Source organism: Exophiala aquamarina, assembly GCF_000709125.1.
Source record: "Exophiala aquamarina CBS 119918 chromosome Unknown aczIA-supercont1.2, whole genome shotgun sequence".
Lineage (NCBI taxonomy): Eukaryota > Fungi > Ascomycota > Eurotiomycetes > Chaetothyriales > Herpotrichiellaceae > Exophiala > Exophiala aquamarina.
Window position 1 is genome coordinate 4,777,079 of NW_013550586.1, and position 15,877 is coordinate 4,792,955.

Consider the following 15,877-nt stretch of genomic DNA (forward strand, 5'->3'; position numbering starts at 1 on the left):
ACGACTTCTAGCAGCATCCTTTTTTGCTAGCATTCATTGATAGGTACAATCATGATGGGAGTTCGGGAGATGGTTCTTTTTTTCAAATCAAATCAAAAATGCTTGCTCTGCAATAAATCACACCTGTGTTTTTATTATTCTTATTGTTTATTGTCATACTCTACTTCCATCTCGAGTCATGCGTATGCCCTTTCATGTGGGCATCGTCATGCCTGTATCGTATTGTCGCTCCTCTCTACCGGCAGAACAACAGTCAATCGTCTTCATCCTCAAAGACACTCCGCGTAAAAAACCTGACGATCTGCCTTCCCGCCTCACGACCAACCAGAGGATCCAATTCTTCCAAACTCATATTAGCGATCTCCAGGATGTTCTTCTTCTCAAGGTACAACCGACTGGCGTTCTTGTTCGACACCCCAGGGATTGTCCTCAACAAGTCCTGGGGACCCATGTTGAAAGTTCTCTCTTCTGGGTCTTCATCATCCGCAAGCCCGATTTGTACCGCTCTCATCGGATCGGGTTCCTCTTGCTGTTTCTTCAGCTCCTCAAAGATCTCCGCTGTTTGATAGGGCGAGGATGACCATATGATTTTGAGCCGTGGGAAAGCAAGTGTGAGAAGGACAATTCTTGACTGCAGATCCTTGTTCTCCCCACCAGGCATTTTCAACGTCGAGACCGACGTCAGGTCCGCAAAGGGATCGAGCGTGAATGATTTGTTGTGATCAAACTCAATCAGGAGAAACGGGTATTTGTAATGCTGTAGCATCGTCTCTGCCTGATTGAAAAGTCGACCGTTCTTGAAGGAAGATATCAAATCCCCCACCGACTTCCGCTCGATGCAGATCGTCGGCGAGAGCACGTAGTCACCTACTGTAAGCTGACAGGGGACTATTTGCATGTTGCGACCGTGCAACAGACTGGGTAGAGCAGATCGAAACTCCCGCACATCCACCACAACAGTTGGTGGCGCCGCAGTCGCTGCCAGTCGGCCACCACCTGCAATTCGCGTGTTGACGGTTCGGAGAAATGCTTCTTGCGGATCGACATTCCCAGCGTCCGAAAGGGTAACAGCCATGCTTCCACGCTCTCTGATAAGCTTGGTGAACGCATCTTTCTCACGCCGCACTGCCGATAGGTAGCGCTGCTCCTCGACACTACCGCCGTAGTACATGAAGTATGCTCGCACACTTCGTTCTGTGTGACTGGACCGATACACCTCAACGCGTCTGATGAACTCTGGTGACGGTGAATACATGATGATATGCTTAGGCCGGACCTCTTCAAGCAGTTGATCGTCTTGGTCTCCATCGTACGGATGCACTAGGATTTGGTCGTCTGGACTATAAAGCTCAAAGAAACTGTCGCTGGCTTCATTGAGATCGTCAACAACGACATCCTCCTTTTGAAGTGTTTCAGCTTCAGTTGGCCGTAACTCAGCAAGCAAGTCAGCCACCTGGGCCGCTCGATCCTCGATAATTGCCACTGCGCCGCTAGCCGTTCTTGACGGGTTGATTCCTGCGCTGCCGCCTCCACGTACACGTCGACGTTTGTTGGCTGGTGCTTTGCTGTTGAGACGGGCCACCGCAGTGCCAGAGTGGGTTTTGATATCACTCAATGACTTCTGATTTTCCTCAAATAGCGAAGCGCTCACCTGCGCAAATGTTCTCCTCCAGCCAAGATACTCACGAAGTTTCCGCCTCATCATGAACTCTGCAGAACCCCTTTCTTCTTCAGCTTCGACCACGTGAGGAGCCATTCCGTTGTTGCTGTCTTGCGCCAGAGGCTTCACATGCATGGTCTGAAGGTATTCCCGGACCTGACGACATGTTCTTTGGTCGTTACACATGATTAGGACCGCGTCGCTGGAGTCGTCTCTCAACGTGGGATTCAAGTAAGAATCCACTTCGATTTCTTCTAGGATTTCTGCAAGGACTGCCCATTTCGGTTGCTCTTCTAGAACAGGCGTGAGGGAGTCTGGTAACCTTAAGGTTGGCAAGGCCCCACCGTCTTCAGCCTTTCCACTATACACGCGGTCTTTCGCAGTGGAAAAAATTGTAGAGGCAGCATCCAAAAATAGCCAAGGCGATTGGTTTTGCCGGGTTGAGCCTGGCGGGGGAGAGTGAGTAGCAAGAACAGTGTCGAGATATTTGAGGAGGGAGACACTATCATAACTGAGGAGAGAGTGCAGGATTGATCGTAGCACAGTAAGGTCGTTTGCAATCTGCTTTGTCCTGTAACTGACACGATGCCATACTGGATCCAACTGCCTGCGTACAATCGCATCGAAATTCTGGTGAAGAGCAGAATCGAGGGTCCAGTCCTCCATTTCAAGGCCGGTATTTGCTTTCTTGAGTTCCCCAATACTGGCCTCGACACATTCCATCACCGCTGTTTGAATCGTCTGCATAGCTGACGTCATGGGAACCTCGAGTTCGATAACATCTGCCTTCTTCTTGCCTTCTAGACTTTGCGCAATGGAAACGTGGAAACGTGGCCAGAGGGATGGCTTGCGCAAGAACAAATTTCGCATCATACTCGCTAGGGGCGCATAGGACGAGTTTAATGGTTCAGGTGCGTCAGTAAATGCCTTCAGGAAGCCAATCTTGTTGTACTGTCTAAAGATTCTGACAATGAAAGCCTCACTACTTGTTGCGACCACACGTTCGGCATGGAGGACAATAAGACCAGTCACCGTTTCAGGATCGAGTAATTTCGAGAGAAGATCCACGATCAAAATTCGGCTCGTGACTGAGACAATGCCACCTTCAGCATATATCTTTTCACGTGCCGATACAGTGGCCTTGTCAGTGTTGATGACACGAAGTCCTTTTGCCAATGGGCTCCTGGAAACCGCGTAGTGTTCTGCGAGAGCCTCACCGATCCACTCATTCTCGCGGTCTTCTGCACCAACAATGATGACGAGGGAATTGCCTGCAGCATCATAGGAGTGAAGAAGATTTGTCAGTATTTTGAGGAGTCCGAGACCTCTTGCGAGAATGACAAGTACATCTTCTGACCGGAGAAGATGATAGATTTCTTGTTGAAATTGCTTTCAAGTGTTAGAAGAGAGGAACGTTGGGCATCCAGCCAATCGGGAAGCAATGGCCACGGAGGAGGATCATCATACATACCAGAGGAAGCGAGAGCTTCACCGGCGGCTGAGAACTTGCCGCCGGCATCTTTACATATGTTCCTGTCCTAAGAGGAGTGGCGAGAAGAACTGGCCAAGTCTGCTGATATTTACGCATAATGGAAGCAACAATTAATCGAGATTCTTGTGTCAGACGGTCATTTGACCCTGATAGCCGTCTTTTGATTTTCAGAGGCAGGCCAACACCGCAGCCCTCCTGATCTTACAGCCTTTCGTAATCATTCCTATTAGTTGCAACAATCACCGGGTCATTCTTGTCTATTCCATCGATGCAGGCAGTCAACACGTTAAGAGAATATCGCTTTTTTCTTACCTCCCCGGCGCACGATAGTAAAATGTTGTGCTCACGTCAAATTTCGCCATAGCACGTTCTACAAAGCTGTGCACGACAACGTAACCACTCTCGCAGAGACAAGATTTGTTTGAGCAGTATCTTTACTTCTTTGAGCCTCCAATCCGCTCCTCGCTACAGGGGATATCTGCAAGCAGGACCACTCCCCTCACTTCTCGACATGACATAATAGGTGATACATCTTTAGGAAGAGCTTCTCATCCTGCCTGTCCTCCTGTGATCTAAGCCCGTTTCCAAATGGCCTAACTCTCCTGAATCTTCTTGAAGAAGCGATTGCGCGCCGTAAGGCTTCTGCATCGCTTACCGTAGATCCACATAGGGATCGTCAAAAGACAGATGAATATGTGCAATCCACCAACGGTGCTAAATACCTGTAGAGGCCCTTGTTTGGAGATCCAGTCGGAAATGAAATAATTCATACCTGTAGCAACGATTAGCGAGGATCAATGCATTCATGCTAGGCCACGTGATCAGATCTCCTGCGCCTCTTGCTATAGAAGATATGGGTTTTGCAGTCACGCGTGTCAGGGGCTTACTACATACCGAAGGAGTAAATGTTGCGTAGGTTGATTGACGCAAAAGCCTCTGGTGCTTTATTTCGATGGCATTCAGTGATATAGCCGTAGATACTAGGCCATCTGTTAGTCGGTGTTAGGTAGGATAGAGGGTTAATCACTTACCCAATATTTAGGAACGACATGGCGAACCAGATAAGGCTGTATAGAAATACTGGACCGATCCACGGAGTCTGATATTGTAAGCAAGCTCCAAAACCGAAAAAGCCAGCAACACCAAAGATCAGGGTTAGCACATTCAGGGATAGTCGGAATTCGGGCTCATAGATGCCCTTGTTCCAGCGTGCCAATTTCTTCACTGTCCAGTCATTCAAAGGGCCAGCGACAAAGCCCAGAAGTGCGGCGATCAAAGGGCCTATACTGATGAGGCCGATTGCAGAGACTGAGAAATTGTAGGGTGGGGCGCTGAAGAGTTGTGCCATAACACTGATCATCACAATCAACCACGAGGTTGAAAGGCCATATGTGATAAAGCCATAGAGCACCTGCGGGAATAGGAGCATCCCGAATGGCCGCAGAATGATCCATATAAGATTTTCGTCTGATTCGGTGCCCCTGATAATTCGCAATTCCTCCCAGAATGTGTAAGGCTTTTCATCGGCACCGGTATAAACTGCATTGACTGTGATCCTATCCCCTGGATTGGTAGATTCGACTTGTTGATCATCGGCCTTGATTTCTTGCATGACGTCGGGGGTCTTTTCTTTGGCATCCAGTGTGTCGAAGGTGTGATCTTTTGTCCCTAGATCAAGGTTGTATGCGGGATCTCGCTTATAAACAGTTTCAGGGACCCAGAAAAAGATCGCCGGAATAAATGCTCCGTATAGACAGGCACAAATGCCGTAGGTCCAATTCCAGCCAAGGTCCTGCAAGCACATCAATACTTGATGCCCCTCCCAAAGGCTTGGACATACTCACCTGAATGATGTACCCTGAAATGACAGATCCTCCACCAACTCCAACGCTAAGACAGAGGCCCCAGAACGCCAGGCGGAGGCCTCTCTCGTGGACAAAGTAGATGTCGCCGATAATTGCGGTTGTCAGAACTTCGAATGGGCTCATACCAATGGCACCAAAGATCCGACTCGCCAGAAGAGAGTTATAACTGTGTGCGAAGTATCCCCACAGTGACGAAATGAAGAGTAAAAGATTGCCAAGAATTATCACAGGGCGGCGACCGTATTTAACGGAAAGTCCATTGGTGACAAAACAGGAAATTCCAATCGCAAAAATCGCCCATCCAAGCCCACCATTTAGCTTGTTGTAGGATATTCCAAATTGAATCGACATCTGCACATATCCAGGCGAGATCATAGGACCCCAAGCTCCTGTCACTCCCGTTTGGAGCGCAATGATGAGCAATAGTAGGTCTTTCTTCCTCGTAGACCAATTCAAGGGGTCTCTGGGAGATTCGCTAGGCTGGGGAACCAATACGATGTCTTTGTTGCGGCCAGTGCCATGTTTGAGGCCAGAAGTATCACGTCCTATACTTCTATTAGTATTTCAGTCACGGTAAGAGCCATTGAACTGACCGTGGAACTGGTGCTCCTCCGCATCGATCATGTCAGCCAGCAAGGCTGTGCCTGGAACATGATCGAGGTGAGGATCGTCTAAAATGCCAAGACCCATATTGATATTGCGAGGAGCTTGACGCTGAAATAAGCCTTCTGGGTAGCTTTGCTATTGGCAGTAGCAATCTTGGGACTTGTAGTTGTCATATGGCGCCAAAAGACTCGAGGTATGCCAGGTATTTATTCGACTTGTAGCGTACACTCCATTCACTTTTAGGTGCGCAGCACTACACCCCGTTCATTCCATGCGGGGTTTTCGGGTCCTAGTTCTGATATCTGCCGTTAGGGTCATTTTCCGATTTGTATTGAAAGGCATGCCTGGACATGGGCGGGGAGGGTCATTGTGACGAGTCTGCCCCCGAGAAACGACGGCTCCATGGATTTGGGGTAATAACATTATAGAGCTAAGCGGTGTCCAGTCGCTTCGGGGATCAAATGGCAATTGGCAACTATCACAATAAGTTGCTCAAGCCGACGTTGAGTGTGCCGCCTTCTTCCAGCCAAACTTGTTCGCTGTTCTGCGGATGCTTACTCTTGGGTCAGGAGACCGGACATTCAGAGTTCTTCCAGAGTAGCATATGTCGGTCCTTCCTATGTACAATGGAGCTTCTGAGTATCTCTACATACACATGATGGACAGGCGGTGGAGGGCCTGTTTTGCTCCGGCGGGTGGAGCAAATGGATGTTGGAAAGGCTGGGGAAGGTTTGAGCACTTGAGGAGAAAAGGAACACTAACCATTTTTGAATAATGGATTTAGGCCAATCGGTATTATGCAAAGATCTGTCGATCCCACAAAAGGTTCCTCGGCGTGGGATCAACCCACATTGCCACATTTATTTATCGATGGATATTTACCGTAGGTGCACAAAGGCATCGGATGCATGACTCCGAACCTTAGGTTAAGTCGACTGATCAAGTGCTCAGACACCAAAATGCTACTTGAACTCAGACCAGGTAAGCAAGTGAGTGCCTATCTTGATATCAATACTCTTCACATAGCTTGATGTCTGCATGTTGGGCCGCTCTTGGGGATCAGGCAAGGCAACAGAGTAATTCAAGGACTACCTGCCTCCAGCCACATCATGCTTTGCCATGTTTTGAACTAGGCATTATGTGTTTTTTCATTGTAACTGAGGTAAGGTCGGGCTTATAGCTTTCGTTATGCTCTCCCGCGCTCAGAAGTCAGCTAGCTCGCTCTGCTGCTTCCATCGCAACGCTGGAAGCGAGCGTTGGCTGTATTGCAATGGGTCTCCAGAGTAGGAAGTCTCAGCAAAGCCCGACTGCAGACTCACGATCTTAGTATGGACTCCGATCAGGCTACTGGTATTTCACCTCGAAGGAAGGGTACCTGTCCGTGTAAAAGGTGTTGAGCTTGGATGGGAAGTGCCGCATTTTTCATGGCTCCTTTTCCCTGCCACGTGATCCTCGTCTGAAGATCCCCGTATATCGGCTGTATCTTGGCTGGAATAGATAGCCACCCTTAATCCAGTCATCTATCTTGAGCCTCTCTGACCAGGAGGAAGCTGAGGGAGTTGCTGAACAGGTTGTCTGAATGTGCAGCGAGGAAGTGGTGATCAGATGAAGGGTTTGCTAGCCATTTGTCATCTGTCGCAGTCTTGTTGAACTCTTCATGCCGGGCTCCCAAGTATTACTATTCGTGGCAGTTACGCGGGTGGGCTTGAGTCCAATATTCTTGATCTCCATGGCCAATCATGATGATCAAATTGCCATCTCTAGGACAAGAACGGGGGGGCTCAACACCCATGGCAGTAGAAACGTGCGTGTCTGGACTCCGGCCAATCAATGGTGCCAAGGCTTGCCCATTCCCGGATCCCGATAGGCGACTTCCTTGCCGGAACTTTTCCAAGACTTAGCAGACTTTCGCGGGCGGAGTAAGGGATCTTTCTTTTCTTTGTGAGCTTCTGATTCTGCTCACCATCCAAGGAGATAAAGACAGAGCGCGTCAAGGCGATGAAGACGCCTGTTGCTCCCTCCAAGACTCTTTTGCGCTTCCTGCGATGTCAAACTGATCTTGCCGCCCTCGTTCCTGCGCCCAGTTGCCTGCGCCTTTCGCCCGTCCACCAGAAATCATATCAAGGTTTAACAACGTCGTCGGCTCGACTGTCGCGCACTACATCTTCTGCCACCGATGATATCTGGCATCGACATCGTGAGCCCTTCAAGGCACTGCCTCCTCCAAAATACCACCCCCCAAGGCCTCTTCAATCTCGGAGTGCAAGCACAGAAAGCCACTCACCCGGCTTTTGGCGACGCTGGTTGCGCCATAGACAAGCCTTAGCTCGATCCAAAATCCCCCTCGACGCTCGCGCTGGGAACTCCTACGAGGAAACGTCCGCTCAGCTCTTCAATCTTTCGCGGACCTTGTCTAGAAATACTACCGGTGCAGATCTGAAACTTCGCTGCACCGAGTTCGATGCCAATGGGTCTGTCACCCTGGTATCTGGCGAATTTAAGAAGTCGGAATTGATAGCCAAATATGGCCTTCTGCCACGGGATCTCAGGAAGATAGATTCCTCCGTCTTGCCTCACATTCTTGTCCGACCAACAGCCATTCTCATCAACCTACTTCACCTTCGAGTCCTGATTCAATCTGATCGCGTCCTAGTCTTTGATGCGTATGGTAGCAGCGATTCCTACACGCAATCACTATTCATGTACGATCTGGAGGGCAAACTCCGACAAAAGCCTGACCCGAGGAATGGATCGACATATCTACCGTATGAACTACGCGCTCTTGAAGCAGTCCTCATCTCGGTCACCTCAGGCCTGGAAGCCGAATTCGCCCTTGTCCGCGAACCAGTTGCTCACATCCTTCAGGCTCTAGAAGAAGACATTGATCGAGACAAGTTGAGGCACTTACTCATTCATTCCAAAAAGCTGGGTACCTTCGAACAAAAGGCACGATTGGTTCGGGATGCCATTGATGATCTGTTGGAGGCCGATGACGATCTCGCTACTATGTATCTCACTGAGCGAAAAGCCACTGGTAAAACTCGTGAAGGAGATAATCATCAGGAGGTTGAAATGCTGTTGGAGTCCTATCACAAAATCTGTGACGAAATTGTTGAGATTTCTGGACTCTTGATCAGTAACATTCGAAACACAGAAGAGGTAGTCAAAGCTATTCTTGATGCAAATCGAAATCAGCTTATGCTACTCGAGATCAAATTTAGCATTGGCACCTTGGGGTTGGCTGGTGGCACCCTCGTTGCTGGACTCTACGGCATGAATCTTAAGAACTTCATTGAAGAGTCTGATCTCGCCTTCGGAAGTGTTAGTGTTATCTGTTTCGCTCTATCTGCCATGATCTGCGTCTATGGCATGCGGAAATTGCGGAAAGTACAAAAAGTTCGGATGTGGGGCGAAGGAATTGATGTTTTTGGACGGCATCCAAGCGCAGGCGGGAGAGGGAATTGGCGAAATGAGGCGGTTGAAAGTCAAGCACAACGCCTCGGTCGACTAAGAAGGAGCGGTGCCAATTTTGCGACCCATCCAGCTCAATCCGGACCGGTCCTCTGGCCAGGTATGGACGGCCTAGGAGTACATAAGCTCAACACCGACGGTGAAGATGACCGGCGAGGTGGCGAGCTCGACACGAGCAGCGACGCGGACGCACCGGTGCATGAGCATTCTCCAACTGCGATTCATGACGATTTAAACGACCCTGAAGCGAGGACGAGGACCGATGCGAGTCAAGAGAAGGGTGCGTCCGCGAAGAGTAGCCATCATGGCCGCCACCACCATCGGCACCACGATCACGGACATGGCCATGGCAATAAGTGAACGCAACCCTCCGGTATTGAGGCCAGGATGGTCCGCATCATGCCTAGCACTTCACCACCATCCATCCTGTACTACTACTATCACAATCGACATTCTCCTACTCCTCGAGAATGTCTCTACTTTTGTCATTTTTGTTTCAGCGTTCAAGCGGGGGATACAGGCGCTTTGGAGCCATGTCATAGATATCGCATATCAGTAGACTTGGGTGGGTTCGGGGACATATGTTATGCAATCCCACTCATGAAAATCAGACATTGGCAAGATCCACCGCTGTGGCATTTGCTTTGGTTAGGCAGGATGCTTCACAGCGAGTACTATCGTACACGAGCTGGGAGCATGATGCCGGTGTCTTAAATAGGTTTTGAGCAAGAGAAGGAATCACATATCTACTCAATAAATAGCCATCCACTACTAGGCACCGTATCATCACAATCACAATTACCCCGAAGTTTCAACATTTCAAACTTCCAAACCTTGTCCGATTATCCGAGTAGAGGCTCTTGCGGATAGAGCAGGAGATATTGGAAGCCAGCCGGCGAGCGACCGGTCTCACTTGACTTTTTCGTATATTCACTAAAACGCACAAACACACACCTCGCTCCGCTCCGCTTCATTGCTCCTTCACTAAGATGGCTAAAACTGTTAGGCATTTGTTATGCTCAAAATGCTAAGCTTTTCCTTTTTTTTCTCTAACGGGGTCCGGTCCGGGCGCCATGCCATTGGTTTGTTCTGTGGCTCTGTTTTGCATTATTCGACTGCTGCTGCTGATGTCATTTTCTCCTTCTCTCTGTCTTGGCCGCTGGGTTTTGGACAGCGACAGAAAATCGAGGGAATCAAAAAAACTTCTCTGGGCAAAATCATCATTGTACTCGGAGCAGGCCCCTCTCCTTACTCATCGGGGTTACTACCGGTCGCAACTGCTGCCTTTACTCTGCTGGTCCTAGATTTCGTAGGTTGGACGCGGCCTTGCTGCAGACACTCACCAATCGTCGTCATCATCTTTTTCGTCGTCTATACAGCCCGAATTAGTACACATCTGAAACGAAGGACCATTTTCACCCTAGAAAAGGGTATTGAAGACCTACCACTACCACTGACTTTCTTCTTCCTCTGACTCAGCGCAGCAGCCAGCGCGCCTGCAAGACCACCTTGATCTGCACCACCCGCGGGTGACCCTGGACCACCTCCTCCAGATGAGGCAGGGGCCGCGGCTTCGCCGCCTGGTACCTGCGCTGCAGAACGATCGCGCTTCTCGCTGTCTTTGACCTTTCGTAGCCCTCCACCTGCTTTGCCGCCTGAGCCGCGTATAGCGGCGAGGAGACTGTCGTGTGGGTCGCCGCCTCCTCCTGAAGGGAGGGGAGGGGGAGGGGGCCCTGCTCCGCCTGGAGGAGGTGGAGGTGGAGGCGGGGGCGGGCCGGAAGAGGAGGGCATAGGCGGAGGCGGAGGGGGAAGTGGAGGTCCAGATGAGGATGGCATTGGTGGAGGGGGAGGGGGAGGCGGTGGTGGCCCGGCACTGGTGGGTGGAGGAGGTACTGCCCTAGTGTTGGGCGGTGGGAGAGGTGGAGCGTTGTTGCGACCAGGAGGTGGAGGTGGAGGAGGAGGGACGAAGGCTGGTGCGGTGGCATGACTGGGTGGTGGCCCAGCTGCTTTTGGTGGCAGCGGTGGTGGTACGCCTCCATAGGCGCTGTCTCGACTGGGCGGAGGCGGCGGCACTGGACCACGGCTCGGAGGTGGTGGAGGAGCTGAGGATTTACGCTCTCCGGCAAACGGTGGCGGAACTCTGAACATTCCTTGTGGTTGATCCTCGTCGACAGGCGTCTTGGGCGGACGAGGTGGAGGTGGTGGTCCTGGGTTCGCGAGGGATGCGGACGAGGCACGGTCCCTGCCTGAAGAGTGTATTGGAGGACCAGGTTTCCCGGCGAATTTACCAGCGTCTGCGAGTGGCGGAGGGGCACGGAACCTTGGTTGAGGGCTCGGAGCTGGCGACGGAGTTCTGGGAGGCGGGGAAGGAGAGCGGGCAGGAGGGGGCGAAGGAGCTCGTCCACCAACAGGTCTCCGAGACGGTGGTGGAGCGGGCGGAGGACCTCTTCGGCTTGAGCTCGTTCCTGTATTCTCGGGACTTATCCTCGACGGAGGTGCTGCAGGAGGCGGTGGAGGGGGAGGAGCTCTACCTGCCCTTGTCTCTCCAGGTGAAGGTAAGGCTTGGGCAATTCCATTGGCCATCTCCTCGGCCTGTTTTTGTTTGACATAATTCTTGATGAAGTCGGCATTCTGCTCGATCTGGTCCTCAGTGATACCCATCTCGAGCAGTTCATTCAGAATTGGCCTCCATGTGGGATCGGAGAGATCAATAGCACCGCCTGCACTGCTCTGTGGTCGGGCTGGAAGCGAATTTCCCGAACCGTAGATAGGCTGGGGAACAATAGACTGGGGCTGCTGCGGCTGACTCGGGACTGAACTGTGCCTGTGGCCACGGAGAAAATTGCCTACTCGACTGTGGTGTTTGTGAGAGCCGCCAGGGACATAGATCTGGCCTCCTCCAACCGAAGAAGCAAATGGCTGTGCCTTTGTCTGCTTGCTAGCATTCTTTTCCCTCTCGTCCATTTTCTTCTTAAATTGCCTCGCTTCTTTCTCGTCGATAAAGGACAGGCCGGCCAAGCACTGTTCGAGCTCGAAGGAATGGAAAAAGGTGCGATCCTGGTTATACTGGAAAGTGTCATAGATCTCCTGGTCCCAGATGACACCTCTGTTGGAGGAGGAGATGTCGACCAATTTGAGCCAGAAGGTATTTCCAACTAGGTCATTGCTGAGAACGGCCGCGCCCTGGAGACCAGTATAGGTCCATCGGTTTCGATCGGGGTGAGCGACATAGAGCCTTGCTACGGCAACGGCCTGGATCTTGTTGGAAGCCTTTGGGACAGTTCGCTTGACAGTCTCTTTATCAGCATCAGTGAGGATGGAAGGCATGGCGGGAGAGGTCCCGCAGCAATGGGTATGGCTAGACCAAATGAGAATGAGTCTGAGTCTGGATAACTAGAAAAAAGGACTTCCACTCTGTCCAGATTAAGGGAGAGTGTCCACTCACGAAATACGGAGGGACGAATGAAGTGAGTATGAAGTTTCGGTCGGAGGAAGAGATGGAGTGGATAAGATTGGAGAATTACATAGAAAGTCGGGTACGAAGTACAGGGACTAACGATGGACATTGGTAGCGTGGATATGGATCGATTTGCTTCTGCCTTTTTGGCAGCCGCGTGGCATGCAATGGGCGCCAGGGTGACTCGCCGCCTGTACAGAGTACAGAGGTACGCAAGTCACAGAGCTCTAGGGTGTCACCCACGGACTTAGGCTGCCTCGGAGTGGGGAGAGCTGCCCTCATCAAGTTAGCCGTGCTTTGGTGATTTGTACCGAGAATGATACTCACGGAAATAGTGAACTGGCCACCCCAAGAAATTAGCCAACAGGCACCCAAGTGCCTAGAGGGAGTGTCCAAAGGAAGTGCAGCAGGCGGGTTCTAGGCGGTGGCTTGGGCGACGAGGCGACGACTGCGGAATACAACCAAGCGCCCACACGTGATAGGATTACTTAAGCAGCTTCCATTGGTGCAACACCCTGCAATCACCCCAATCGTCTTGTGCACATCTCGTCATGCCTTCCCCACAATCCTCCCAGAACCTAGAAGGCAGGAGCGGCCTGCAATCAATGGTTAAATACGTCATGGCAGAAATGATGCACACGCAGGCAATTAGGCAGAGACAGAATGGAATACCTCAGCCATAAATATTGGTACAATGATGCAAAGTGTAAGAAATCGTCCTATCTAGATCTCAATACTATAGCACAATACCCATCTCGAGACTTCTCGTTACATTTCTCGAATACAACCCAGCCTTAAATCCAAACTGCAACGCTTCCTCAACCAACATGCCAGCCCACCCTGCCGAAGAGACTCACTCTGAGCCGCGAGGCAGCTTGACAGACCAGGTTGCAAAAGAGTCAAGCGATTCCAATGCCTCTGACCACCCAATTCATGACAAGGCTCAGGCTCATCACCATCAGAGCAAGGGTCCTCAGATCTCCGACAGTAAGCCTCACAGTCGACTCTGCTACCATGACACTCCCTCAACGTGGCGCGGGAACATATCACTGACCTTCTTGAATGACAGGCATCCCATCCGCAACCGGCACCAAGGACGAATTGAAAGCTAAAGCTGCGGAGCTCAACAAATGAACAAGCATAAGATGGCTCGTTCACGCATGAACATCCCGCTACTCGGGTCATTGCATTGGTTGGAGGAAATACAAAACTAGGACAAGGGACTCGGTAGTAGATGAATGAAGAATGCCTGATCCCATATAAAACCCTTTGTGGATGGCAGAATGTCGTCCCTCTAATGTCGCTATGCTCCCTCACTTGCCTGAAAATGCTTAACCATACACATCACACTCATACCCTTCTTGCCTTCTTGCCCAAGGGTTCGCCAGTCGCCGTTCGATCTTGACTTCTTGTCACCCGTCTCGTAGAAACTGTGTGAGAGTCACTTCGAGAGACCCCGCTGTGCTTATTACCTTGAGCCGTCCCAACAATAATTGAGTCGTCATTTCCCGCCTCAATCAAGGCAGCCGTCTTGTCGTCAGTGCGTTTGGGAAGAGTAACGGCAAAATAGATCAATCGGTGGCAATCTTTGCCCTGTTTGTTGAGATTTTTACGCTCTTCGACTTGCTTAGCAGGCTTTTCGACCTCGTATTCATCAATCGGAGCGGCTTCTTCTTTGGCCTCTATCCCGTTGGTGTGTCCGTTTGCAATCGTCGGTTGCTTCTTTTCACCCTTTCCATCCTTGTGCTCTTTGTCCATCTTGTCTTCGTCCTCTGGAAGCTCACTGTATTGCCATAGAAGGCGGAGCTCTCCTTTGACCAGAGCAGTGCCCCAAAATGCTATCAAGACCCCCGGTACAAGATATAGCAGCGCGGGTTGAGCATGCGCAGCCACCTGCATCACCACAACTGTTGTTATCATTCCAGCTAAGTAACCAACAATGGTTGCGTAGAAGTATGGCTTCGGAAAATTGGTCGCCCTGGTCCCTTCGGACCAAGCTCTTGAACTCGTCCAAAATCGTTCACCCCACCTGCCCCGTGCATTCACGTAACCGGGCTTGGTCTCACCCTGCGCCGCCGTCTCTTGTCGGGAAGGATTTGTTTGGCTCCCCTTCTTCAAGTAGTGTAGATAGAGATCAAAGCGCAATGCAAATGCAAGCATCATTCCTGGCACCACAATGTCTCCGAGTCCAAGCATGGCCATGCTCCTCTTTTTGGCCAGACATCGGAGATAATCCTCCATCAACTTGGATCCTTCCGGTGCCCCAACAGGATAGACACATCCGTCCGGCCGGGGAAAGAGTAATTTAATGGGAACATCGAGTTTCGTGGCCACAGTAACCATCATCGGAGTGAAGAAAACGAAGTATATGTCGTAGAAGAAGAGGGCGCTGAGGACAAGCGTTCCAGTCCATGCGGTCGATGGTGTCATGAATTGAAGGGAACCATAGCAGAATGAAAACCCGAGAAAATTGGTCAGGAACCAGGGTTTAGATACGAAAGTGTGATAATAGACAATGCCGCAGGAAAGCACGAGGCTCACTAGATCAAGCAGATCCACCGGTGTTTTGAACGTGAAGACCTTGTGGAGATGCAAGTGCAGCTGCGCTTTTGTGTACAGGAGACTCTGTAGCGTCCAGAAGGCTCGGGAAACCGAACGAGGAAGCGGCATATGCCTGAAGAGCCCAGGTAAGGGTGCAGTCGAGGTTTCTCCGCGGTCCGAAATGTAACGGTGTCCATTGAGGTCGACGCGCCATTGAGATTTTCCACCAGAATATTCGGTCGGGAAACAGAGCGAGCGTACAACCGAAAACATGTCTTTCAGAAATTTCATGGCGAAGAACAGTCCGATCTGTGAAAAGTAAAGCCCCAGGGCCCAGTTCAGCCAGGCAGGATCTTGCAGCCATTTCAAAATGAAATAAAGGGAAGCCAATGTCGCTCCGGCCAGAAGTGGAAAGAGAATTGCATCTGAGGGGGTGAGGCTTTCGATCTTTTGATATGCTTCGTCCTCGGCATCGTCTGGTTCATCGTCGCCCCCACCCTTCTTCTTGCCTTTCTTAGCGGATGCAGACGATGGCCTCGACAGGGATGCATGTGCTGCAGTGTAGATGGGGAAGACTGCAGAGACTAGAAGATGGAGGTATGTTGGCAATAGCGGCTTCATCAAGTGGAATTCGTCGGCTGCCCGGCCAAGAATCTCCATGACTGGGCCTGATTGAGTTGTCATTTTTGTCAATCTTCGGTCGGACTCCCGGAGGAGGCGCGCCACGGTGAAAGAGAGAGACTGGGTAATGAGTGTGAGTCAAAACTTGATTATGACAAAGGAGG

At 50.9% G+C, this 15,877-nt stretch overlaps 6 protein-coding genes across 6 annotated transcripts; 2 read left to right on the forward strand and 4 right to left on the reverse strand.

Moving 5' to 3' along the window:
- Nucleotides 1–253: 253 nt before the first annotated feature.
- A1O9_03532 (DNA excision repair protein ERCC-4) lies at nucleotides 254–3,179 on the reverse strand (the record flags this gene model as incomplete). The annotated part of the gene is made up of 2 exons (XM_013409096.1): nucleotides 254–3,049; nucleotides 3,132–3,179. The coding sequence occupies 2 exons, from the start codon at nucleotides 3,177–3,179 to the stop codon at nucleotides 254–256; spliced, it is 2,844 nt and encodes a 947-aa protein (XP_013264550.1).
- A 566-nt stretch (nucleotides 3,180–3,745) lies between these two features.
- Nucleotides 3,746–5,707, reverse strand: A1O9_03533 (uncharacterized protein; the record flags this gene model as incomplete). Its single annotated transcript, XM_013409097.1, has 5 exons — nucleotides 3,746–3,924; nucleotides 4,047–4,132; nucleotides 4,184–4,944; nucleotides 4,997–5,567; nucleotides 5,619–5,707. The coding sequence occupies 5 exons, from the start codon at nucleotides 5,705–5,707 to the stop codon at nucleotides 3,746–3,748; spliced, it is 1,686 nt and encodes a 561-aa protein (XP_013264551.1).
- Nucleotides 5,708–7,621: 1,914 nt separating this feature from the next.
- Nucleotides 7,622–9,454, forward strand: A1O9_03534 (uncharacterized protein; the record flags this gene model as incomplete). Its single annotated transcript, XM_013409098.1, has 1 exon — nucleotides 7,622–9,454. One exon carries the CDS (start codon nucleotides 7,622–7,624, stop codon nucleotides 9,452–9,454), a length of 1,833 nt encoding a protein of 610 aa, XP_013264552.1.
- Nucleotides 9,455–10,465: 1,011 nt separating this feature from the next.
- Nucleotides 10,466–12,421, reverse strand: A1O9_03535 (uncharacterized protein; the record flags this gene model as incomplete). The annotated part of the gene is made up of 1 exon (XM_013409099.1): nucleotides 10,466–12,421. One exon carries the CDS (start codon nucleotides 12,419–12,421, stop codon nucleotides 10,466–10,468), a length of 1,956 nt encoding a protein of 651 aa, XP_013264553.1.
- A 957-nt stretch (nucleotides 12,422–13,378) lies between these two features.
- A1O9_03536 (uncharacterized protein) lies at nucleotides 13,379–13,685 on the forward strand (the record flags this gene model as incomplete). Its single annotated transcript, XM_013409100.1, has 2 exons — nucleotides 13,379–13,538; nucleotides 13,621–13,685. The coding sequence occupies 2 exons, from the start codon at nucleotides 13,379–13,381 to the stop codon at nucleotides 13,683–13,685; spliced, it is 225 nt and encodes a 74-aa protein (XP_013264554.1).
- A 216-nt stretch (nucleotides 13,686–13,901) lies between these two features.
- Nucleotides 13,902–15,776, reverse strand: A1O9_03537 (uncharacterized protein; the record flags this gene model as incomplete). The annotated part of the gene is made up of 1 exon (XM_013409101.1): nucleotides 13,902–15,776. One exon carries the CDS (start codon nucleotides 15,774–15,776, stop codon nucleotides 13,902–13,904), a length of 1,875 nt encoding a protein of 624 aa, XP_013264555.1.
- Between the last annotated feature and the right edge of the window lie 101 nt (nucleotides 15,777–15,877).